The 27,013-nt window shown below is 50.7% G+C and overlaps 1 protein-coding gene across 2 annotated transcripts in view; it reads left to right on the top strand.

Annotated features, from left to right (window-relative positions):
• Positions 1 to 13,257, top strand: part of C59H1orf21 (chromosome 59 C1orf21 homolog) — a 37,138-nt gene extending 23,881 nt beyond the window's left edge. The window contains exons 3-6 of one of the 2 annotated variants that reach the window (XM_032976553.2): positions 1,182 to 1,333; positions 2,239 to 2,300; positions 9,625 to 9,685; positions 11,620 to 13,257. In XM_032976553.2, coding sequence (XP_032832444.2) covers positions 1,182 to 1,333; positions 2,239 to 2,300; positions 9,625 to 9,685; positions 11,620 to 11,658 — 314 coding nt within the window. In that variant the 3' untranslated portion in view covers positions 11,659 to 13,257. Of the gene's footprint in view, positions 1 to 1,181; positions 1,334 to 2,235; positions 2,301 to 9,624; positions 9,686 to 11,619 lie in introns of both variants that reach the window. The other variant, XM_032976552.2, reaches the window with a different exon arrangement.
• The last annotated feature ends 13,756 nt before the right edge of the window (positions 13,258 to 27,013 follow it).

Genomic DNA, 27,013 nt, shown 5'->3' with positions numbered 1-27,013 from the left:
CCCACCATCATCCCTCATCGTGGTCATCATCAACCGCTGCCCCCCACACGAGTTTGAATTTCCATCGGGCGCGTTTGCGTGTGATGTGGACACGGGCTGAACTTATCGATTGGCGAATTAACGCGGCATTAAAACTGCCCGACGGGGAGCAACGGCTTCCGGGGACGCGTACACCCTGGGGAACGTGTCCACCGGTCCGCGACCGTGTTACATTTCCCCTGTGTGCGTCTTCCTTCCAGAAAAATCGATCAACAATACCAATCGGTAGGAGTAACTTGGTTGGCATGGGCCCAGATGCAATTAATGAAATGGACCCCACTGCCCACCACCCCCTTACTTACCCCTACTCGTGTACGATTTGTAGCCCAGGGCCTGGGTGGGCCCCTCTGGCCCATGGGAGGCCTGGTGCAGTTTCATTTAAATATTTGTGTCAGTTTTTTTGTTGTTGCTGTACACGAGAACAAAGGCCCCGCAGCGGAACGTTGGGTGACAAAAATCAACCGCACGCGAATATCCGCCAGGCCCCCCGTGTACCCTACGCATCCTGATTGATGGGGGTGGGGGGGGGGGGACAGGGACAACCTGGGACACAGTTTTGGGTTTTTAACTTGGGATGTATTTTCAAGGGGCATCCCTCCTCATCCGACCGTGAGTGTACAGATTCGGCACTCTTTCCGCCAAAAAAACCACACGAGATAAGGATTCCCCTGTCAAATGATAGAACTTTATTTTCTTTGCTGTGTATATCTTCCGATGACTTTGATAAAAAAAAAATTCGTGTCGGTCTGGGAATTTAGCTGAAACATGGTCTCTTGAAATAATTTGAAAGGTTAAAAAAAGGGATTTCCTTTATTTCCACGGCTTTAACTTTGCAATCCATTCCAGTGCAGCTCACGTTTTTGCCTAGGTTATCGAGTTTGGTTACTTGCAATGTTTTCCACATTGAGAACCCCACGCGTGGCCACTCTGGCATGGGCTACCGTGAGATACACCGAGCCTCCCTGCCTGCTCAGCTGTGCTGGAGCGCAGGCAGTGGCGGGCGGCGGCGGAGCCACCGCCGCCGCCCGCCCGCCCGCGTGTACGTTTGCGTTTTCGGCCTCGGCCTGGTAGAGTGCTAACGGAATAAATAAACATTCCAAAAGAACATAGCAAAAAAAACACCTTGGCCCGTTTCGCCGCAGAGAAACCCTCGAAGACGGACGTGGAAGGGCCGAAGAAAAAGGCCGCCGGCGCTGATGGGATCGGTGCTCTCAACACCATGCAGAACCACCTCGCCGCCAGGCCCGATGCCAACGACCGATTTGCGGGGATTGCCGGGGATGTGGCGGCCGGGGTGAGCTGCTCCCCCCCAACCCCCCCCCCCCAACTCGCCCCACCACAGCTCCTCCGGTTCAGACTCGCGAACCGGGGATGGAGATGGGGGGGGGGGGGCGATTCCGGTGGAGTAAATCAAAACCCAACCCCCCCAAACACAAAGGAGCCAAGAAATAGAACAAAAAAAATCGCTTTTAAAAAGTTCCGTCTTAAGGCGTGATTTTAATGAAGTGAGAGAGAGGGGGGGGGTGGGGGAGGAGTCAGCAGAGTGTATGTCCAGTGGAAGTGAATTCCACTGGTCGCTGTTGGGTGGACAGATTTAGCAGGGTTGGCTACGTACACTGTGAAAGAAGTTCAACGTACATATCAGGGGGGATTTAACAAACTTGCTCTCGCTATTGTCTCCGTTGCTGTGCTGGGAGCTCACCCGACACGTGGCCCGCACGTTGGGCAGTCGTGGGCGGGGGGGGGCGGGCGGTGATTCCACCGCAATCATCGCCAATTGAGTCATGTGCGGTATAATTTTTAGATTAGGGCAAAATTTTGGACTGTAACTTCGGCACGTGATGGCCTGCTCGTTTCGAATAACGACACGGGATCATTAACGTCCGCTGTAAAGCAGACGGCACGCAGCCTTTTATGATTAACACACGGCGCAGTATTGGCCGGGGCTACCCGCCGGAATCGAGACATAAACCTCCGATTAGCTCGTTTGGCTGCATATGGTACCGAGGAAGTTCTACATAGGAAAGAAGTTCTACATACATACATACATAGTTATGAACAGGGTACCGCTGGGCCGCGTCACCGCCCTGTGTGTTGCGCTTCTGCAACAGGCACCGGGTCTAGCAGAAGAAGGGAGGTTTGGTGGTGGTGGTGGTGGCAACAATGACCTTGATGCCTCGTTCTGTTGTCTCTCAGAAGCTGGGAGTCGGGAGGCAGATCGTGAGAGATGGTCTTCAAGTGAGCGGAGAAACGCGAGCCAAGTAAGGCATCCCGCTGCACGGCATCGCTTTCCTCCTGAGATTTTAACCGTTAATGCACGAGTTCCGTCCGTCTGTCTTTCACATGGGAGGGGTGAGGGTAGGTGGGGGGGGTTGGTCATGAGATCATTCAGTACGAGCAAAACTTTCCTGTCCAGTTGCATTGCTATTGGGAATTTATCCTGCGGAAAAGCAGCCACATTGATGCGCACCATCTCCTTCCTTCCTATGTGGAAAATTAAAGACAAGCCATGCAACACAAAAGGGAAATTTGTGAATGTGTGTCCGTTCGAAATGTTTAGCATACTTCCCGACATGCAACAAACTTGAAATTTGGCACGTGGGTAGCTTCCAGACTGTACGCAATGCAAAAAGTATAAAAGTATAAAAATATACTTTTGTATTTTGGGGGGGGTTGGGGGGTGCGCAATGATGGATATATTTTGCACGGCAAGTGTGATGTCACCCGCATGCGGCAGCGTCGCGCAGTGTGCCTGCTGACGTCACGCATCCCCCCCAACCCTCCGCGTAGGCCGTGTATTAATCCAAGACAAGAATCCAAGTCCCGGGCGAAGCCGGTGGTAAAGCTAGTAGACAATATACTAAACCCATATTGATATAGATCTATTTAAAGACAGGCCATAGCAGTGCGATTGTGGCCGTACAGTCCTCCGCATTGGCATCGAGCTCCCGAACACATTTGCCACGTGCAAGGGATAGAATAGAATCGGCCATGTAAATAAATTGGTAATACTGAAGTTTTTAAACAATAAAAACAGATTTAACCATTTCTGAGACTAAAACACGAGGTGTTAACATGTTTAAACACCAAATAGGAACCTTTTGCGAGGTTTAAAGTCTGCATTAACCACACGTACTTTCGGCAAAATAAGCAAACAAACGTTCTCTGATAATGATATATGCGTTGTCCTTGTAACTGATTGGCCTGCACCAGAGAGACTTCTTTATCGCCTTGTCTCGCCGGTGTTAGACCAGAGAACGCTTTAAAGGCAAAAAGTACAAAGACAATGCAAGTATCGGAACATTTGGTTCTTTCGGTAAAGTCACTTAGGTGAAAAATAAAAATGTAATAAAATAAATTAAATTAAATTTGCAACGTTTCGGGCACAACACAAGCGCCCGTCATCAGGTGGGACCACCACAGCTAGAAACAATGTCGTGATTTTATTTTTTATTTTTCTCCCTACGTGACTTTACCGAAAGAACCAAAGAGTATGGATCCTTGCAGTCACGAAAACTTCAAATCTAGAAAGTATCATGACATTTATAACTCGGTTCGAGCAGTTATATCTATGGGATAACTTTTTTGTTAGTGTCCAAAATGTACATATTAACCCCTCCTCTTGTATTGCCAGAATAGGGTAAAACCTTTTCTTATTCATTTTCATAATTTTTAATATTGGCAGAAAAGATCCCTATTCGTATTCAGCAAAAATCAAAAAGAAATGATCCCATCGACGAAGGTTTTTCTACCTCTCTTACATGGAGGTACCAATCTCTTCTCTGGCATCTGCACGCGGATCGCCGTGTTATTTAACGGAGCCGTTATTGTGAAATGTAAAATTTTATTGGCAGCGGGTCAAACGGAGGCGGGTTGAGTTCATTGTGGGCAGGAATCGCCGTCAAAGTTGGTGACCGCTGCTGCTGCTGCAGCGGTTTTCCTGTAGCCACGGCAACAGGGCGGCAACGAGGGTGCTGCCCGGCACTCGTGGCGCGGTGCCACCGTGGCCTGGCGGCAGCGGCACGTTTGCCAATCGTTGCGGGGGTTTTGCGGTTTGAATCCAGCGACCAATCCTGATGAATACTGCGGTGTAAGATTGCCGCAACAATATTACTACGACTAACAACCACGGTGGTCGCTAAAAATTTCCCGCGCCAGCATTCGCTAAGAGCAGGCCGTCGTGTGCAGGCGTTGGGGTACAGCATTCGGCAAATTCGAAGGTTATCGGATGGGGGATTATACACAACGGCAATCACCGCCCCTCCCCACCCCCCATGCTACTGACAGAAGAATGCCCCAGGTCACCAGTGTAGATGAGTTGAGTTCTCACCTGGATAAACAAATTCTACTTGACACTCGTTCGTGTACCTGTGAGCTACTGGCACCATCACAGGAGCACGGTTAATTGCAGTGTGTCCTAACATTATATGGGAAGCTATATATATTTATAAAAACAAAGACAGACCCCCCCCGGGTAAACTGTTAGGGCAAGTGCTGTTAGGGAGCACCTATGAAGGCCGGCACGGCACACGAGGGGGGTGGGTGGCCTGCACCACGCCTAGCCGCCTTTGTCTCCCCAATGGCAATGTTTACATATTGCACCAGGTACTCATTTGAGGCTGAATCGACCTAGGGGGGAGGCCCTGGGACTTGTTTAAAATAATCGCCACTGGTGTTGACCGTGAGCGGGAATCAAAGTCGGCTCATCGGGTTTGTAGTGCAGCGCGATAACCACGGCACTACCGCTCCCTTATATATACACACGCACACGGTGTCCCGCGTACTATTGTTACGTTTCTTACTCAGGAGAGCCTCATTAGGGCGGACCACGACTGCTGCGTTTCCCCCCAATTAATTTATCGCGAAATAATTTGGAGCGCGTGGCCACCTCGTCTAACAGCAACGACCGCCGCGACGCAGGCTGCGCCGAGTGTTTGCGGTCGATAACAACGCACTTGCAGTGTTGGCCCAGGGGTGGTTGTGGGTCTCAAGTAGGGATATTTGTTTTGAGAGAGGTGGGGGGGCGGAGGGGGGTGGTGGGCGTGCCCTCCATAAACATTTAAGTAAATTATATTTTAAAATAAATTCGCACTACCAAAGCTTTTGCACACTTGTGATTTGCTCAGAGAGACTGTAATGTGTGCCGATACAGGTCCAGTCCAGTCCTGCACCGTGGCAGTGACCAACTAGCATTGGATCGTGCGATCCAGAATCGCTTTGCGTTTTTGGTTACTTTTACAGTGGTTTCTGTTCCCCGTTGCCACATTTATTTTTATATTGCTGCTTTTCTTTGTTACACATTGTAAAAAAAGCAATATAAATAACATTGCAAGCTGTAAACGGGCTAAATAAAGAATGGGAGTCTGCCACGGTGGTGTAACAGCAGCACACTGGACTGGCAATCCAGAGGTCGCGGATTGAAACGCCACCATCCACCGCCTCTGTCCACCCGGCAGCATAACGCCGCAGTTATTCTATTGGCAACGCGCCTGCGGTGGGGAAAAGTGTGGATGCTCCTACCTCATCCAAGATGTTGAGCCGGCGTGGAAGAGTGTAGGCCAAAACGCTGCCCAGATGCAACTCCGCAGAGCTCCCTCCTCTAGTGGAGGCCCGTTCCGCCACCAGTGGCACGAGTGAGAAATTGTAGGGCTACGCCTCGACATGTCCTGAATTAACCCGTAGTGTTGAGGACACACTCCTGTCCGAAGAGAGTGGAGGTAGCAGGAAGATGATGCTCGCTCGTGTGAAGACCTTTGCATTTTATTGGGTGGTGCTGAGCTGGTTGGCGCCAGACTTGGTTTATCGGAAGGTTGCGAGTGCAAAGTCCAGTTTGGGGGTCGGGTCAGCTTATTGCCATTATCTGTGCTGCCAGTCATTGTCATTATCTGGGAGCTGATGACAGAGGTCACAGGCCACTGAGCCAGCACCGCTAAGAGCTTGGGTTCGAATCCATGTTTCAGCCACCCACTGTGATTAAACTCGGTTGCAATGCACTCCGATTAGCATGGTTGGCTACGTACGGTGCGAAAGAAATTCTACATACATACTGCCCATAGACTCAACACTGCCCATAGACTAACTCTACGCATAGACTCTTCACTGCCCATAGACTAACACTGCCCATAGACTCAATACTGCCCATAGACTAACACTGCCCATAGACTCAACACTGCCCGTAGACTCAATGCTGCCCATCGACGAACACTATGCATAGACTCAATGCTGCCCATAGACTCAACGCTGCCCATAGACTCAGCACTGTCCATAGACTCAACGCTGCCCATAGACTCAACTCTGCCCATAGACTCAACACTACCCATAGACTCAACACTGCCCATAGACTCAACCACTGCCCAGAGACTCAACACTACCCATAGACTCAACACTGCACCATAGACTCAACACTGCCTATAGACTCAACCACTGCCCATAAACTCAACACTGCCGATGGACTCAACACTGCACAATAGACTCAACACTGTTCATAGACTTAACACTACGTATATACTCAACGCTGCCCATAGACTCTACACTGCACCTTCGATTAGCACGGTTGGCTACGCACAGTGTGAAAGAAGTTCAATGCATATACAACAGTGGGTCTTTCTGCACTGCCGTCTGTTACCGCCCACGAACTTGGCCGCAACGCCTCGCGCTCAGCGCTCGCCCATCCCCCATGACGCGGGCTCAATGCCTGTTGAGCTTGCATGATCCGATGGCGATCGGACGCATTGCGGGTGGCTTCGTCGCAGGGTTTGTCCACGTTGATGCTGTTTTGGCTATGGTTGTGGCCATATTGCGGCTGTTGTCGTTATGTCGTTCCAGTTGTGGTTGTAATGTGGCTGTTATAGTTGCGGTTATAATGTGGTTGCCATTGTGATTATAATGTTTGTTCGTTATAGTGTGGCTTCAGTTGTGGTTGTGAAATACGCGAGGTGTTGATGATTTTAACGTTGGTGATATGTCACTGGTGGATGTTGATATATTATTGTTGACGTGAACAATTATCTTATTGTTGTTGATGTATATTTGTCATTAGATTGATGTTATGTTGAATCGTTCTTGGTGTTGATTTAGATCCGTTATATATCTGTTCATATTGTTACGGCACATTATTGTTGTTGTTGTTGTTTGAAGTAGGCCAGTGACTGTCGAGCAATCCGTTTCGCTTGTGATTCACTGTAGTGATATCCCACGCAAATGCACGGCAGTGCTTGTTGGCGGCCTTCGTTTAACACAAATACAGAGTAAAACCTTGGATCGCGAGTAACTTGGTCTGCGAGTGTTTTGCAAGACGAGCAAAAATTTTAAATAAATATTAATTTGATAAACGAGCGAGGTCTTGCAATACGAGCAGCACGTGTAGTACACTTTGTCTGCAGAGCGTCACGTGATCACAACTGACATACGAGTGCTTTGATATACGAGTGCTTTGGATTACAAACACGTTTCCGGAACGAATTATGCTCGCAATCCAAGGTTTTACTGTATAACGTTTGATCGAGTCTCGAGACGTTTTTTTTTAGGAAGGTCTTGGCAGGGTACGTTTGGCCACGAGAAAACCTCGCCAATCGCGGCTTTGCATCTAAACAGTTTTCCGGAAGACTGGGATGAGGGGGGTGATGTTTCGTCTGTACGCGGTTGGACATTGCTAAGGTTGTTGTGAAGATAGTCATTCGACGTCCGTATGTTGAACTCTTTTCACGCCGTACGTAGCCAACTGCGCCCATCGGAGGTGCGGCCTTGCGAAAGATGAGGGAGCGTTGCGTCCGTTGGATGGGACTGTGGTGCGAATGAATTGACTGCGCGGAACGATTTATTTGCCGCGTGTGTGTGTGTGTGATGATGTAACACACAGGGAACTTGACACGCTCGCGCACAATGCAGATGTTCGCAGGCGCGTTGCCGCCACGCATCTAGCCGTCTATTCGGGGGGGGAGGCTCCGTGTTGGGGGAGGGGGAGAGCGGTTGGGCGCGAGTGCAGCGGTGCGGGAAGGGTAGAGGAGAGACGGGGGATTTAGTGATGAGGTGAAATTGAAAAATAAAGAGTGTACACGCGCGCGCGTGCACACAAGGGACGGGGAGCGACTCCGCTCTCCTTTAGTACAACGGCAAGGGAATTAGTTCAACTGAAGGGGGGGAGGGAGGTGATGATTTTGGACCCTGGAGCTCAACCCTATTTCCCAGCGTGGCATTTTGCAGGAACGTAACCCCCACCCCCACCCCGGCCTTTAAAGATCCCTTGACATCATTCGCAAGAGTGTGCTGCCTGCCGCGTGCCGGCCAAGAGGATCCAAATTTGCCCAAATTCGAAAACGACACCGCGGATCGCTCAACAGCCGTGAACCGCCCCCGACTGGCAGATTAATGTCCCCGGGTCACTCTTACCTCTCTCTGTTACTCCTGCTTGTGCTCAATCACATGATGTCGCTCCTTCTCTCGTCTCACTCGCTCGCTCGCTTCTTCACTGGAACAAATTAACCCCCTCCACATTTTGCAGTCGCCTTCGCTCGCTAAGTTTCCGCTGCTCACTCAAAACCCACTGATTGTTCTATAGCTCACCCCACGACCCCCTGAATCTCCCCCTCATAACCACCACCACCACCACCGTTACTGTTCCCACTTCATATTCTCATTGCATGGCTGTCACGATACCTCTGCTAATGTCAAGGACTCCATTCACTAGGCTGACCGTTACGTAAATGTTATGTATATCGTTTATTTATATTCTTAGTTTTTTCGGTAAAGTCACGTTGAAGAGAAACAACAAAATAACAAAATATATATAAAACAATAAAAAAAAAATTCTCACGACGTTTCGACCATAACTCAAACGGTCATCATCAGGTGTGTGACTTTACCGAAAAAACTAAGAATATGAATTACTGCAGTCACGAAAGCTTTAAATCAAAATTTATATCGTTTATTGTTAAATTTGAATCACGGTTCCCTTTTGATTGCTGTTACATTGTTTTTATAGCTTCATTTTGCTGATTTCGAAAACATGGTTAAGCCGTGTTTCTTGCGGAAGTGCGGAGTTGGCCTGATAACTTTAATCTAAATTGTCTTATGGTTGTTATTGTTTGACTTGCATCACACTGGGATTTTTGCACACAGCGTTGTAATACGGTGTTTTTTTTCTGGAATATTTGCTGGTTTATCCCAGGATGTTTCTGTTGCGCGTCGTCGCTTTAAGATGTTTCTCTGTTCATATTTTGTTTGTTGCGGTTGCACCCGACTGAAGAGCCGCGTGGCTCACAGGGCTCTACCTCATAAATGGAACGTGAAAAACTTGAACTCGTTCCACATTCACTCAATCCATTCATCATCATTTACTGTCATCAGTTTCGCTTTCACCAAATTCACTCATCACAGATTCGCCCCCATTGCTTCCCTCTCATCTATTTCATTCACCTCATCTCGACCATTACATTCACACACACACACGCACGTGTTGTACCGTTCTTAATTCTCCATAAAGCGGCCTCGGTTAAAGCGCCGAACAAATTCCGTTAAGGTAACATCTTGTCCTGGTCTCTTGATCACGTCTGGCTAAACAACATTGACTTTGAACTTGTTTTGCAGCCTGCACCTGTCGGAGAGTCAAATTGAATTCTTCCGCATGTTGGATGAGAAGATTGAGCGGGTAAGTTCATTGTTGCATCTCTACGTCTACAATGGTGATTGCTACAGTGATGTTGAAGATCAGCTAATATGTTGATCATATTAAAAGTAAAAACCATTTATAATTTGCAACAAGCACAGTTTTAGTTCACTATCCGAGAGAGACAATGTTTCGGAGGCACCGGCAAAACCCACAAATAAATGGAAAAAGGAGCCATCTGCTCTGTGGTGCTGTATTAGTGAGCTGCCGTGGTGCTGTGTTAGTGAGCTGCTGTATTAGTGAGCTGCCGTGGTGCTGTGTTAGTGAGCTGCTGTATTAGTGAGCTGCCGTGGTGCTGTGTTAGTGAGCTGCTGTATTAGTGAGCTGCCGTGGTGCTGTATTAGTGTGAGCTGCTGTGTTAGTGAGCTGCTGTGTTAGTGAGCTGCCGTGGTGCTGTGTTAGTGAGCTGCTGTATTAGTGAGCTGCCGTGGTGCTGTATTAGTGTGAGCTGCAGTATTAGTGAGCTGCTGTGTTAGTGAGCTGCCGTGGTGCTGTATTAGTGAGCTGCTGTGTTAGTGAGCTGCTGTGTTAGTGAGCTGCTGTGTTAGTGAGCTGCTGTGTTAGTGAGCTGCTGTATTAGTGAGCTGCTGTATTAGTGAGCTGCCGTGGTGCTGTATTGGTGAGCTGCTGTATTAGTGAGCTGCTGTGTTAGTGAGCTGCTGTATTAGTGAGCTGCCGTGGTGCTGTATTAGTGTGAGCTGCTGTATTAGTGAGCTGCTGTGTTAGTGAGAGCTACTGTGTTGGTGAGCGGCTGTGTTGGTGAGCTGCTGTATTAGTGAGCTGCTGTATTGGTGAGCTGCCGTGGTGCTGTATTAGTGTGAGCTGCTGTATTAGTGAGAGCTGCTGTATTAGTGAGAGCTGCTGTGTTAGTGAGCTGCTGTATTAGTGAGCTGCTGTATTAGTGAGAGCTGCTGTGGTGCTGTATGGGAGATGTTTGACCAAGCTCCATGAACGGGTGTTTATATTACCCGTAGCAATATTGACAATAATGATGCAAATTTAAACAGGGCCACAAATCGCTTACTCTAATCCCCGCTCCTCCCAGCCCGTTGCGCTGCTAATACCTCCGGCTTTGGATTGTTTTGGTGAGCTGCGTAAATGGCTTAGCGAGCGGGGGGCTAACGCCAGGGCACATTTGCTCATTGGGAAGCCACTCCGTTGGACGAGCAGTCAAGGGTGCTAATTGTCGACACCGTCGTGAAAGGCCGCGCTTTGTTATTTTACATAATTATATCTTCCCAATGGTTTTGGCGCAACAACACTGAAGCAGACTTGAGCGGCTGACGTGCACCGTTGTGTTAGCACGGAGGCGTTCAACGGCCGCCTGCGATCTCCCGGGGGAAACAACGGGAGGAAGTGCGCACGAGAGGGGGCGGAGGAGAGAGAGGGCGAGGGTTATGGGGGAGCTTGTATGGGCAAGAGAGGAAACGAGAGGGGAAGAGAGAGAGAGAGAGGATAATGCCGTCTTGGTAAAGTCGCTAAATTGGGGGGGGGGGGGGGGGGAGCTGGGGGGGGGGGGGCAATGGTCGGGATTCAGGAGCGACTAAATTAAGAGGGATAATCTCGCTCCCATTTTGACGAGCTACGGAACGCCAATGATACAGAATGTTGATTTGCCTTCCGGTGGAGCCGCCTAAGCCGGGGCGGCTCGGCGCTCCGCACAGCTCCGTCTCAACACCCCCCCCCACCCCACCCCACCCCCCCCTTAGTCTTAGCTGTGACTGAAGCACAAATATGACTCCAGCAGCCATGGGGGCGGGCCACAATAATTGCCGCTGTCTGTCGCTCCCCCCCCCCCGCCCCCCCCCCCGAGCTTACCCTGTCCTGTGTTTATTTCCCAATGCTGTTATCTTCTTTGTCGGATGCAAAAACAACGAAACTTGCCGATCGCCTGTTGCGTTTTCTTCTCCCGGCAGGGGCGCGACTACTGCTCTGACGACGAGGACGTGACATAGGCGAGGACCCCCCCCCCCCCCCCCCCGCCCGCAGTGAGGGGTGCTGCCCCCCACGCCCCCCGCGCCCGCCCGCCTGCCTGCAGTGAGCGCTACCACACGGCGTGCGTGTCTTTTGTGTGTACATACGACGGCGCGGAGTGCAAGACGACCGACAGACTAAAACTCGCCAACGGGGCGAGGGCAGACGTCCTCCACTTGCGCGTCGCGGTGCGGGGGGGAGGGCAATGCGCTTTGACGCCGGGGAACGGCGGGCGCGTGAGAACCCGCGGCCGGAGCGACGGCAAAGACGATCGAGACGGGAAGACTGTGCGGGGAGGAGATGGTTTAGAGGTGGTTGCCGATGCGCCCCAAAACGTTTCGAGAATCCCTTCGCATGCGCCCATGCATTTTTATCCCTCCGAGCGAAGGACGCGGGGCAAGGCAGGAGGAGGAGTACGACGATGACGACGGCGACGATGTGTTCGTGATTTGTTCATCTCCGAAGAAGAAGACGACTCCTGAGTCTGACCTAACGCAACAGTTTGGAGGTTCGTGAATAATAATAATAAATATATGTAAATAATAACGACGACGATGATGATGATGATGATGAAGACGATGATGGCAACCAGAAGAAGACTTTGGGACACGTGCCTCTTGCGGCCGCTTCGGGCCCGGGAGTGAATCGACCAGTTTCCGCCGTTGAGATGGAGAGAGTGATTGTTTTAAAACATCATTTTTAGTATTCCACGCTCTGCAGCTACGTTTTGCTGTTTCCGCCGTCGTGTTTTTACTTTCCGCGCGCGGGCAAGGGGCTCATTCCCGGCCGCGGCGTTATCCGTGGAGCCCCGCCGCGCCCGCGCCCCCCCCCCCCCCAGCCCTGCGCTCCACTCTGCCGGTGACGCCGGTGACGCCGGTGACGCCGGCGGCGGCGGCGGCGGCGGCAACCGCATTCTCCCTCGCTCCAAGCCGGGCACGACGTCCCGACGGCGTCGCTCGGTGCGCTGTGCGAGCCGCTTCTTCCGGCAGCTGCTGAATCTGAAATCGTCTTGGGGATGATGGCGTTGATGGCTGATGGGCACTCACGGCGAGAGCCGTGGCAGATGCCACGGAACGCACCGCTTGCGGCGGTCGCCGCCAGAATGGCGACGACCACGACCACGACCACGACCACGACGACGACCACGACGACGACACAGATTTGAACAATGGAATCATTTGGAACTAATTACTTGCTTAGTTCCAAAATTCAGTCGCTGAAGAAGCTGCCGGCGCGCGGAGCGAAACGTCGGACAGCGGTGCCGAGTTGGGATGCGGCGCAGCCGCGAAGGGCCTCCGCAAGTATCAATCGGAACATTCCCATCTCCACACCGTATTCTTCCCCTAAATTATTATTTTTCTACAGATATCGTCGATTTCTTTTTAACTTTGGCAGGAGACGTAAGCGCCACGGAAGTTGGTCGAATTTTTTTTTTTTATTCTAAAGTCTTAATATGAATATCTGCTGAAGGTGTTGTCATTGACACGGTGAAGGTGATGACATGAAGTTGTTGACGTGGTATCGTAAACACTACAAAAGTGGCAGGCTTTGTAAACTATATTTTTTTCCCCCCGCTGAAACCTTTTCGGTTGGTGTAAAAAAAAAAACAATCGCGCCCGTGAAATACGTGTCGAGAGCGTGATGAGAGCTCAGCTGCATGTGAATCTCGCCGCCGTGCCCCCCCCCCCCCCCCCCACCCATTCATTTTACTATCGTCGAAATTTTTTTGCCGAATTATTGTTTTGCGAGCGGGCGAAACGCAGACGCCGACATGCCCGTGCATTTCAACACGGTACCGCCCCGTTCGCTGTTCTTAAGCCAAACTGCAAACTAGGATGATTTTTTTTTAAAACCGAGCAGTATTTTTTTTTCCTGGCCGGGGTCTACACCTGAACCGATCGGTTGCACTTCTTGCTTGCGTGCAACTGAATGTCTTCTAATACGGGCGCATATCTGCAACCAGTTGTGAGCAGTTGCCTGCAACCGGGGCCCGCTCATGGCAGAGATCGGACTCCGCATTCAAGCGTCGATCCTCTCAGGCGATTTGTTAGCGACTCGTTCTCCGTCACCCACTCGACAACATTTGCCCACAGCTACGATTCGGGCCCGTTAGGTTTTTATGGGCGGAGTGGGTTGTGGCCGGACACGAGCCACGGGCCCGGACACCTCGTCCTTGTTGCGCACGCGAGCAGAGCGTGGGCCAATGGGTGACGGTGCGATCCGAATTGTTTATCCTTGCCGCCACGCAAGCGATCCCATTGAGCAGCTCCGCGCTCAGGTGTGCAGCAGCCGGCTTGAAGAATTGCCTAACATTTCCCAACGTGTTGTGCCAACGCATTTATTTTGGGTCGACTTTGCCAATTTTTCCCACGTTTGCCTTCTTAGATGTGGGTAGGGGGGGGGGGGGGCGGTCACCCATTAGCTCTGTGCCACGCTGGTGACCAACAATCATTCCTGGGGGGCCGTCTGTCCATCTGCGTGCAGTAAAATCACTTTAAAGAAATACGAAATTAGTAAGTCAGGGAGTGATATTGTTTTTTAAGCAAAGTGAATGCAAATTCATTTGTGTGGGGTGTTTGTGTGATTTTAGTGATGGGGGTGTGTGAGTGTAGCTGTACGTGTATGGATATTTGTACGTATGTATATGTTTGTGCGTGCATGTGGAATTCATGTTGGTATGTGGTGTCACTGGTGAGTGTGTGTATTGGTTTACTGTGTGTGTGTGTGTGTACTGTGTGAGTGGATTTACTGTTTGGGGCTGTGTGTGTGTGTGCGTGTGTCGTCACTGTTTAGGGTCACTGTGTGTGTTTGGGTTTACTGACCTCCCGCAAGCGAGCCTTCGACATTTCGCATTGCTTCAAAATGCATGCAGCCTGGCACAGGTGCCATGGAGACATCGGCGACACCTTAGTGGCGAATGGCGGCTGTTGTTTTGTCTCTGTGTACTGTAGTGTGTGTGTGTGTGCGCGCGCGAGTTTGTTTTTGTACGTACGTGTGTACGGAATGGCAGTACACCGGTTTGCACAATGCGCTACGAACTACTGACCAGAGTTGAATAGCCGGCCACGTCCAACATAAGTGTGGTGAGCAGTACCCGTTTGGGTACTGCTCACCCCAGCCGCCCTGCTTCATCAACCTTTGGTGACCAGTGCGGTGAAATATGGTCAAACATCCCCCATGCCCGATGCGGATTAGAGAGGCTGTCACCCAGCAGCAAATTGACAAGGGGCTGTAAGTTATATCACTATGTACAAACAACTGCAATGGGGCTAGCCTGAAGTGGCCGTTGTAATGAGGGCCTGGTGCGATGTGTCGTAAACATCAGCACTGGGGAGGGAGATGTGGACGGGGCGTGGAGGCCGGCCACATCAGCCCCTTGCATGGCGCTACGGCCTTTAAAATAGGTGCTTGCTTGTTAACAGCACTTGCCCCAACAATTAAAACAAATGCACAACAACCGACCTTTGTGTTTTGTACGTGTGCATGATTGTGTGCATGCTTGGGAATGTGTGCGCGTGTGCCCTAAGTGTGTTTAATGGGGGAGCTGTAGTGTGGCAGGTCAGCGCTACGCTGCGCTACGAACCCGGCGACCCGAGTTCGATTCCCACTCACGGCCACCAACGCCGGTGAGGATTATCTGAACCGTTCATGGGCCTCCTCCGCTAGGTCGACACGGCCGCAACTGAGTACCTGGTGCGGTGTGTAAACATCACCACTGGGGAGACAAAGGCGGTCGGGCGTGGTGCTGGCCACCCACCCCCCTAATCTGCCGCGCCGGCCTTCATAGGTGCTCGCTAACAGGACTTGGCATAAAATCTGTTGCAGCTATACGGGAGGTCTTTGTGTATGAATGTGCGTGTGTGCATGTTTAAAAGTGTGTGACGTAACCGTCACTTAGTGGCGAATGGCGCGTATTGGTTTATGAATGCGTCTGTATGTATGCACTGGTATGAATGCGCGTGTGTGTGTGTGTGAACGTGTACGTACGTGTGCTTTTTAGGCCGTCAAGTTTATCCCAGCCACTTGATTCATTCATTACTCTACTTAATTACCTCCACACCCGGCAACCTCTCCACGACGTTGGGCGGGTGAACAGTGAAGGGATCGTTCTGCCTCGTGGCGTTGTGACTTAACACACACGGCTAAGTAGTCAGCTCTCAGGGCTTGTGAGGTACAATTCCACATCGGACGTGAACCAGCCCGGACGCTGTTCCATTGCAAGTGCTCCTCTCCGCACATTCGGCAATCGCGAGCTTGAGAAGACCGCCGCAGTCGTCCCCCAGTGCTCCGCAACGACGCGCCGTGAGTTTGCGTACAGGGTCTCTCTTCGTACTGATTGTACAATCCTCCATTTACCCAGGAAAGCCTCAAAGAGTCCCAGGATTTGTTTGCAGGAGGGTTTCTGCTCAGGATATTTGGCCACGTTTTTTGTTTAATGTCCCCGCCTAACAGCCGCGTTTAATAAATTAATCGGTACCGCGGGTTTTGTCACGGACGCGCGATTGGCGTCGCTTCGACATGAAACGAAGAATCCGTTGGAAAATCTCGCACGGTGGCGGTGGTACAGCAGCTTCATGTTAGAGAAGACCTCCTGCGGAAGTGGACATCACAGAGCTATCTCTGAGAACCTTTTGAGTGATCTGCTGGTCCACAGGAGAGGAGAGTACCGGTATTTTTTTTAATTCTCCGAGCTGTAATTTGGACCAGGATGAGACGATCATCTCGCTGCGCCAGAGAACCCAGTTTAACCGGAGGCAGCGGCTGGAACCTGGATTTTGAACCCCAGGCTCTCAGCGGTGCCGGCTCAGCACCTCTGATCCCTGGGCCGACCGGCCACCAAAATGCCAAGTGGCCAGCAACAGACTGCACTAAATGACGATGCAACAGATCGAGTTAGAAGGTTACTTGAAATTGAGAAAAGTTCTAGAAACCTGGTGAAATAAGCCAATGGGAGGGAATTTCAGAGTGGAGCAATGCGAGGGAAGAAGCAGAGAGAGAGAGGGAGAGAAGTTGAGGGTGACGTACATTGCGGCGGTCGAACAGACGTAGCTGGTGCACCTCGCCCAATGTGTGGACGAATCGCTGAGTGAAGTCCACGGTGACAGGGAAGTGACTGATCGCCAGCGAGCCCAGTGGCTGGGCGTGAAATCGGCGAGGTTCACGGGAACAGAAACCGTCGCAGCAGAGCGATAAGGGGACTCCCAAATGCCACCTGGGCTGCGGTGTGGCCAGGAGGTTTCAGTAGAGCCAAGCGAGTTTGTAAACCCATCTGCCAAGGAGCTTTGGCATGTTATCTTCTCTTGCACACGTCACGGTTGGTTTAGTGCAGATATTCCGATTTTTCTCCCACGTGAAGCAAAGCACGTCCAATAGCAAATGGCCACCCCCCCTGGGAAAGGAGTTGAGATTCAGTGAGGCTTTCATGATAGGTAATATATGGCATTATGATTAATAGTGTTTATACTCAAGTGTTCGGTGGAAGGTTAATTGTAGGGAAAAAAAATCGTATCTAAAGGCCATGAGTTTTGATGGATTTCCATTGGGAGTAAAAAAAAGTCTCAAACGCCGATGTTGTATACCTAAGGCTTCCACGTGACCCATATTTCATAATCACAATATTTATTTATACCGCAGGAGTAATCCGATGAGCTGTAAAGCTCTTTTTTTCACATGTCCAGTAGGGGAACGGGGTAAGAACGTGACAGGAGAGCCCCGCAGTCCCGATGGTTTTTAGGAATTCTGTCCCAGCGTTTGCCCCCCCCCCCTCGCCTGCCTGATGGGTTTTTTCGTGTCCTGATTTTATCACCGGTTTCAAATCCTCTGGGCCTCATGTTCAACTCGTGGTTCAGGCCCAAGTGTGGGGCCACCCGGGTAAGGGGTGGGGCTAGTTTGTGGGGCTCGTGCGTGAGTGGGCGGGGCTAGTAGGGGAGTGGTTGCGGCTCGTGGGTGGGGCTTTGTAAAAAAAAGTAGGCGGGGCTAACAAGGCGGGGGGGAGGAGGGGGCCTCCCGGCTCACCCTGTGGCCCACTTAAAGCCTCCCAGAAATGTTTGGTAGCCGTCCAGTGGAGACCACCACCACCACAAGGTGTTTGAAAAACATTCCTGGGGGCCCCACAGCACGTGCACGTAACTGGGGCCTGCTCTGCAACGTTGTCCTGCGTTGCGTGTGCCAATGAGGAAACGTGAAACTCTTACAAGTCCTTGAAGAAACTCTTGTGCAGGATCCATGGGGGGTGTGGGGGGAGTTGCTTTGGGTGGTGGTCACTGGGTTTCAAAAGTGTTATTTTATTCTTTGACCTGTTCATTTTAACGGGGAAAAGAAAAAAAACGTTGCAATTCAAGTTATAATTATTTTGTTTGAAAAGTAGGCCGTGTGCTGGCATAAGATAATGAATTAATTGCACATAAATTATAATTTAATTGGGTAAAAATCACATGCCACTATCACCCGCTACTGCAAGACTACACTCGCCCGTGAAACATGATAACTGTGACTATAGCCTTGTGCTATTAAGAATAGTGCCAATACCAAATGTGCTAATTTAATCATAAATTATCCGGCAATGCTGCTGCATTGGCAGTGATGCATAAGCACGATTAACACAAAACATCTCCACATTCGTCAATGACCATGCATGCCATTAAAATATAAGGCTGCACACAGTTTTGTTGATGAATGTGCAGAGTTTTTTTTTTAACGCATCAATAAGATTAACTTAAACCCAGGGATCGGCAAGAGAGTGAAAGGAGTGATAAACTTAACGCACACACTTTGTGGCAGAGTGTAGGTTGAACAGAAAGAGTCCCTTCCCTTCCCTTCCCTCCCACCCACCCACCACCAGGTGGAGATGTGGCATGAGCCCTTCACACTATGCACCTCCCTCCACCAGCATTGGAGAATGTTGACTCGGTCTCGGCGGTGTTGAGCGGTTGCCACGGGCCTCCGGCCCAAGCAATGAAATGCCCCAAAATCCTCCCCTCCCCTTCGTAGCCCGGCGCCTGTTTCCCCTTTGTGGCCCGTGGTCCTGGTGCAGTTGCGCCCCCAGCACAACTCCGCAATTACGTCGCTGCGCCGCGTAACTCCACGTCGGTTTTGACTCTTGGCCCACTCGCGAGTCGTCCAATGCCGCCGGGAACGCAGTGTTACAGAAATCCTCCTGCAGGCCGACGGTATGGAGCGTGCTTGTATTTTTACGTGTTTGAAGGAAAACGGACCCTCGTCCCTTATTTAGCGAAAGGGGGTGGATCTGTCTGACAGCAGAAAACAAGTATCGTAGTTTTGGGGCTTCACTAAGACTCGTTCACCCCCCCCCACCGCACAACTGAGCCGTCGCCAGGGGTTGTGCCGGGGCCAACTTGGCCACGGGCCACGGCACCAGGAGGGCACCGGGGGGTTCATTTTTTTTTTTCCCCCACTGCGGAAGCCAAGCCGTGCCACTGACGTCCACGCACAGCAACCGTGTGGGTTGACCGTCACGCACGCGGTGAACGAGTCGTCACCCACCGCCTCCCTGGCCTGGCTTGGCCCCGAGACAGATTTCGGATGACGTTTTGGCGAGGCCGGCCGTAGCACGGCTTTGGTTCCGGCTCGGCACGGGAAAATGGCTAGTGGAAAAAAAAATAACCCGTACCGCGACGGGTGACCCACGCTGGCTCGGCTCGGATGCGCCAGCGGAAAAAGGGGGTTGAACTGAAGTTTGGGGGGGCAGGGGTCACATGTTTGTATCCCTCTTGTGCACTCTTATCCCTACACAGGCCGCCCTCGGATTCCATTGAATCCCTGCTGTTGCGTGGCCTCATGTGAAAGCTGAACACTATTTTTTTTTATCTACTATCATGATTATTATTATTATTATCATCGCTGTTTATATCAATAATGTTTTATTTTCTTACGTTATGCCATTGAGCTTGTTGTGTGTGCAATCCGGCATGCTTACATATCGTGTGAAGCACGTTTAAGCGCAAGAGGGACGCCACGCCTCCGATGAGCACGGTTGGCTATGTATGGTGCGAAAGAAGCTCAGCGTGCGTACATAATGGGGCCGAGTTTGTGAAACGAAACGCGAATGGAAAGTGACGCCAGGGGAGGTGAGATTGAATCCTCGCGGCGCCGAAATGCAACGGGATGGGATGAGGTGGGCATGCCATCGTTGTAAGTTTTATGTCGAGGTATTGCTCGACTGCTGGTGGTAAGGGCCTCCGCTAGACAGAGCTCTATATATCCTACTCTACCCCCCCTCCCCCCCTAGTGTATTCCACGCCGGCCAGTAGGTTATAGGAGATGTGCGAGTAAGCAACCCACACTTTACCCCACCGCACGCCACCTGCCGATTGACTTAACCACTCGCGGCGTTGCTGGGTTGACGGTGGCGGTGGTGGGAGTGGTGCCACCACTGTCGGCATGGGGCGCTTGTTGTTACGGGCAATTCAATTGCGGTGTTGGGTTCCTAGGCCTGAGCCCTTGCCTCTTCGGGAACCATGTCGTTTGGTGCCCGCTTATCGCAGTTTTTCGTCATCTCTGTCGCCGTGGGCAAGAGACAAATATCCGCGAAAAGGCAATAAGCGTGTCACCTTTAAAGAGACGAAAACATTTGAACGTTTTTTTGGGAAAAATGTAAAAAAAAAACACATTTGAAAGCACACCGAAAGTGAAAAGGACAAATTGCCACGTTATTTAGTCACTCCGTTAACATATACAGATTCCTAACCACCGCGCTGGTCACACATTCATCTCATACCTCACGCTAACCCGCTCTGGTCAAACACACCCCACACCTCGTCCCTAACCCTCATCACACTTGCACTGCGTTCTCCGGATCACAAGATGAACCTGGTCTCAATAAAGTTGGACAAATCCCATCACGCGTGCGCACTGTCACAAAAAGACACAGATCCACCCCCCCATGTAGCCTTTAACAGAGTTTCGGGGCAAATTGCTGTTAACGAGCACTTACTTAGACCAGCGTGGCACATGAGGTGATGGACGGCCAACACCACGCCTGGCCGCCTTCATTTCCCGAGTGGCCATGCTTACAGGTATTATTTTTCCCACCACAAATTAATGGCACGCTAATCGACGATTGTGTAAGCCTTCACTCCAACCCACATTTAAAAGTAAATGTTAACCCCCCCCCCACGCACCCTAATCCTCACCAATTTAGAAGCCAATCAAAAACTAAACAGAAATCGCTTCTGACCCTCGCCTTGCCTCCACCAATCATCGTCATCATCATCACCACTGCGCAATTCCCCCATTGACCTTATTCCGAGACCAATCCCATTGCCCTGCACCAGCTGTTGAGGAAGAGCCAGGGATGACTTGCCGAAGCTCGGCCGTCAGATCACTTCAGCAGAAATTAATCGAGCGCAGAGTATCATCATTAACATCATCATTAACATCATCGTCGACTACATCATCAGTCTTGGTGTCATTTTCACTTTTCAATTCGCCTCTCGCCCGTTGCGTTCCGCATAGACCCCCCCTCCCCCCCACGTATTTGCTTGGATGGTGGATTGTTGTGGCCGCTTCGTTTATTTAAGGGACGCCGCGTGGCCTCCTCCATCTGTGTTTGTAAGACGTTGCAACACGCCACGGAGGCCCGGTATGTTGTATATTTAATTAAAAAAAAGTTGTGTGTGCTCGCTAGTTTCTGTATATGCAATATCCGTACTCCCCTCCTCCCCCCCCATTCATAGCATGCCACACTTACAAAATAATGGAAATGAAAAAAAAATACTGTAGGACCGCGCTGTTTATTCCAAGTCATCCATGATGGTTACTTTACACTACTCGCCCCCTCCCTGACCCCGCCCCCCCCTCCCCCCGCGATTTTAATAAACATGCATTTTTTCACAATAATGCTCTCGTGATTTCATTACGTTCGCAGCTCGCTCTGCGCTTGAGCGAGATACGGTGGGGGGGGGGGGGGGGGGGGTGGGGGCGGTGACGCGGTTCGAATCCAAGGTGGGGCCCCCCTGGTTAATGCTGCCCGTGGTGTGTATCTAACCGTGCTGATACATCTACGGCTACTCCGCCTCCGCGCCAGCCACTCGACTCGGGGAGTGGACCACAGGTATCCGCTGACGGCTCTCAAAGTCTCATGAATAGACGGTTGTCGCGTGCAGCGTCAGGGGATTGTGCACAAGAGCAATCGTTACTCCGCCCCCCTCCCACCACCAGCAGACCAATGCACCACCCCCCCTCTCGTCGCACGGCGTTACAAGTATGACGTCACAAAGCTCTGCCCCCCACCCCCACCCCAAAAAATAAAACATGCTTAAAATCGCTTTAAACTATTGTCATTGTAGTGCGTGTTTAATGTGGCGCTGCGCTCTGATGTGGGAGAAAAACATTATTTAATGAATATGAATCCCTGCAGTCACGAAAGCTTTAAATACAAAATGTAAGTAGAACGTGTTGTCTATGTTTATTTAAAGTTGTGCATTTTGATGTGACGTCACATTTCTCAACTCCCCCCCCCCGCCCCCCCCAGGTGCGTGACGTCAAACTATAAACTTGCAAAGCCCTTAACTTGATCAGCTGCGCAGCAACATCGTGCAACGTGATCGATTTGCCCTCGACTGCCTTGTCCACATCTGAGCGAGTGTCTGGCGCGGCAAGGACCCTCAGCGTCTGACCCACGGCCCCACCCCCAACTCCGTCCCCTGGTTAGCCCCACCCACGTGAAGAGTTCGCTAGGTGAGCTGCGCGTGATGAAACGCGCGCTCCTTGGTCTCGTTCGGCAAAAGTCACGTGGGTAATAAAATAAATTAAATCGCGACGTTTCGGGCGTCATCCTGATGACGGGCGCATCCTGATGACGATGCGCTCGTGTTGCGCCCGAAACGTCGTGATTTTATTTTATTTTATTACCCACGTGACTTTTGCCGAAAGAGCCAACGAGTATGGATGCCTGCAGCCGACGAAAACTTCACGTCCAGAATGACGGAATGCGTCGCTGCGGAATGTCTTGAGCCGATCGCTAGCAGTGGCGTCAGGTTTCATTAGTGAGGTATAGCCCTGTGAGCCGTGCGGCTCTTGTTGAGTCGCGTGCAACCCCAGCAAACAAAACTATATCAGTCGTCCGTCTGTTAGGACTGCAACCGGAATCGAATTATCCTGGAGGAGGAATCCGATGAGCTATGAAGCTCTTTCTCCGCAGACGTCAGCAACTGGCTCGCACTATGAACCTCGGCCAGGGGTTAACATCCGTGGTAAAGGGGCCGTCCATAAATGACGTCACGCGATTTTTGACCCCCCCCCCCTTTCGTCACACGGCGTCACAAAAAGACCCCCCCTAAAATATGACGTCACACAGCTCTGCCCCCCCGCCCCCCCCCCCCCCGAAAACCATATTTCCATTTTTAAAATAAAACATGCTTCAAATCGCTTTAAACTATTGTCATTGTAGTGCGTATTTAATGTGGCGCTGCACTCTGATGTTGTAGGAGAAAACATTTATTAAAAAGGAGGCGTTGGAAAGCTGAAATTTAGCTAAAAAATTTCACTTGAAAATATTCAACGTCTAACTAAAACTGCAGATGTTCAGAATATTATATTGAAATTCTCTTATAATTATCATATATTAAAAGTAATTTAACTATTAAAAAAATACTTGAAATTTTGTAGTAGAATGAAGCAAAATGGAGAGTACAATTATAACAATCACATTCATTCCACAGAATGAAAAGCCCTGGTAGAATCATTAAAATCAAAATATTTAATAACAAAATTTATGCTTCTCCATTCTCCGATGGAGAAGCAAAATGCTAATTCATGGCATAAATAAAAGGTGACCTTAGTAAATTTAAATAATCAAATAGTTAATAATGAAAATCAAAATTAGTGTTATAGCAATTATATTATTTATATTTATTTAAAGTTGCGCATTTTGATGTGACGTCACATTTCTCAAACCCCCTCCCGCTCGTCACGCATCGTCACAAATGTCTGACCCCGCCCCCCCCCCCCCAGGTGCGTGACGTCATTTATGGACGGCCCCTCTTGCCAACACACTGAGCCGCATGGCGGCGTATGGTGGAATAACCCCCACTAACGACGTGCAGAGGCCAGCGACAAACAGGACCGCGACTCGAGGTGTAACAGAACAGAATGTGCACGTGTCTTGACATTGAGCAAGGCTATTGGAGGGCTTTGGATCAGAGACGAGGGGAGGGAATTCCCAAGGGGAGCAATGTGATGGAAGAAGCAGAACGTGGAGTGGTGTGACCTGCAGTGTGGTGAGTGGGTGAGTGAGTGGGTGAGCGTGAGTGAGTGTTTGTGTTGGTGTGACCTGCAGTGTGGTGAGTGGGTGAGCGAGTGGGTGAGTGAGTGTGGGTGAGTGAGTGTGAGTGAGTGGGTGATTAGAAAACTGAGTGTGTGAGTGTGTCGGTGTGACCTGCAGTGTGGTGAGTGGGTGAGTGAGTGGGTGAGTGAGTGTGAGTGAGTGGGTGATTAGAAAACTGAGTGTGTGAGTGTGTCGGTGTGACCTGCAGTGTGGTGAGTGGGTGAGTGAGTGGGTGAGTGTGAGTGAGTGTTTGTGTTGGTGTGACCTGCAGTGTGGTGAGTGGGTGAGCGAGTGGGTGAGTGAGTGAGTGTGAGTGAGTGGGTGATTAGATAACTGAGTGTGTGAGTGTGTCGGTGTGACCTGCAGTGTGGTGAGTGGGTGAGTGGGTGAGTGAGTGTGAGTGAGTGAGTGTGTCGGTGTGACCTGCAGTGTGGTGAGTGGGTGAGTGAGTGTGAGTGGGGAGCGGTAGTGTAGCGGTTAGCGCGCTGCGCTATGAACCTGGCGACCCGGGTTCGATTCCCGCTCACGGCCAACACCAGTGACGATTATCTGAACCGGTCCCGGGCCTCCCCTAAGTCGACTCAGCCTCAAATGAGTACCTGGTGCGGTGTGTAAACATTGCCACTAGGGAGACAAAGGCGGTCGGGCGTGGTGCTGGCCACCCACCCCCTCGTGTACCGTTCCGGCCTTCATAGGTGCTCGCTAACAGCACTTGCCCCTACAGTGTGTGTGTTGGTGTGACCTGCAGTGTGGTGAGTGGGTAAGTGAGTAGGTGAGCGAGTGGGTGAGTGTGAGTGGGTGATTAGATAACTGTGAGTGTGTGACCTGCAGTGTGGTGAGTAGGTGAGCGAGTGGGTGAGTGAGTGTGTGTGTTGGTGTGACCTGTAGTGTGGTGAGTGGGTAAGTGAGTAGGTGAGCGAGTGGGTGAGTGAGTGAGTGGGTGGTTAGATGAGTGTGAGTGTGTGTGTTGGTGTGACCTGCAGTGTGGTGGTCGAACACGTTGTGGATGAGACCAAATAATAGACAGTCCTCAACACGGATGGAGGAATCCATGAGCAAAGTTCCAGGGAACAGTAACTAACCACCGTAGTCGAAATGGCTGGGATTTATGTAATTTGAATTGCCTTATTGACTGATGATTACCTTTAATTGGCTGTCAGTGAGTACATCTGTTAATTGGAAGGGCACAATGGATGGCATTGTGAGTGTGACCCGCAATGAGATGATAATATCCAATTAGTGTCACCCGTCATTAATTACACAGATCGCTTAAATTCCACGGTGCGAGGGTGCTGCTTATGTGCTTATTTTTAAGCGAATACGATCTCAAGATTATTTCCGTCTGCTGTGCTCAATCCAACCAAGGCGCTCACCCACAGGCAGGATAGTGAGCTATCTGCTCACTATCCTGCCTGCTCACTATCCTGCCTGTGGGTGAGCGCCTTGGTTGGATTGAGCCTCCGTCCAGAGCTCGACCCCTACAGCTTGTACGGCGGTAAAGACCGGGAGAGTTTCATCCCTTCGATGTTGGACCGGTACCGGCAGATACTTTTTTCCGCCTTGCAACTATGTTCCACTATCTGCTCACTATCCAGGCCTTACAAACCCTGCTTAGCTTCGGAGACCTGACGAATTCGGGCGCAAGTCCGGGCGTGATGGGGCCACACGCAATGTTCGTAATCGTCCTCACACCGGCAGTGTAGCGTGAGCAAGCAGTTGCAATTCAGGACTTGTCACCAAGGGGGGGAGGGGGGGGGGTCAGACATTTGTGACGATGTGTGACGATGTGTGACGAGGGGGGGTTGAGAAATGTGACGTCACATCAAAATGCGCAACTTTAAATAAATATAGACAACACGATCTACTTGAGGTGTTTGAGAACGCTCCCGCTGATAAGGATGTTGTTTTTGAATTTTCAAATACGGGGCGCTTAAAACTAAATGGTAACGCTTCTGCGGGACTATCGTTTGTAATGGAAAAAAAAGAACGGACAAGTGAATACAATGTAACACGACAATAAATGTAACGTTAATAGCTTGAAAAAGTCAAAGGGACTCTTCCCACGTGTTCGCCATCGTTGTCACGTGGCCTGGAATCTCCTCCCTGTGGTCTCCAACAACAACAACCGCCATTCGCCACTAAGTGGCGGTGACGTCACCACGACGCTTGTGCCAGGCTATGTGCACCCTGAGGCCACGTGAAGTGTCGAACGCCCGCTGGCAGGAGGTCACGGGGCAGACCCAGGTGCCACGGGTCGACTGACTGAGATGACTGGCTGATGCACCACCTGTGCCCCCTACTGTGCCAATCTGCTGTGATTTGGCCACCCGGCGCTCCGCTCGTTGTTGTGAGCGTCGCTCCTCCGCCCTCCGTTGTTGTTGGAGGACGGAGTATCTCCGTCTTGGAAAAATCTATTTCGTGTGAGCCCACAGCGTTAAAACAATGATCAGCAACAGCGGAGGTATTGGTATTTATATACAATATTTATCTCTTCGGGATTACCTTTCCTATACTTTGCACTCCGATCGTTTTTTCGTATTGTTTGTTGATGTTGTTGTAACGAAAAGTAACATTTTTTGATTTAAAGCTTTCGTGACTGCAGTAATTCATATTCTTAGTTTTTTCGGTAAAGTCACGTTATTTTGTTGTTTCTCTTCAACGTGACTTTACCGAAAAAAACTTAGAATATGAAAAGTAACATGTCCAGCTCATCGAATGTCTCCAGGATAAATAAAGATTCTGATTCTGAAACATGGAAGGTTCAGCCAACGCTCCTCCAAAGGTTCCAACCCCGTATGCTGACGTGGCAAAGTATTGTCACGGCGTGGTTCCAGAGGTCACGGCGTGGTTCCAGAGGGTCACGGCGTGGTTTCACAGGGTCACGGCGTGGTTCCAGAGGGTCACGGTGTGGTTCCAGAGGGTCACGGTGTGGTTCCAGATGGTCACAGCGTGGTTCAAGAGGGTCACGGCGTGGTTCCACAGGGTCACGGCGTGGTTCCAGAGGGTCACGGTGTGGTTCCAGATGGTCACGGCATGGTTCAAGAGGGTCA

Source organism: Petromyzon marinus, chromosome 59, assembly GCF_048934315.1.
Source record: "Petromyzon marinus isolate PM22_M1 ecotype Great Lakes invasive population chromosome 59, UKy_Petmar_22M1.pri1.0, whole genome shotgun sequence".
In the NCBI taxonomy this organism is placed as follows: domain Eukaryota; kingdom Metazoa; phylum Chordata; class Hyperoartia; order Petromyzontiformes; family Petromyzontidae; genus Petromyzon; species Petromyzon marinus.
Note: the sequence above shows the minus strand (reverse complement) of the source record. Positions and strands in the feature narration are given on the sequence as shown.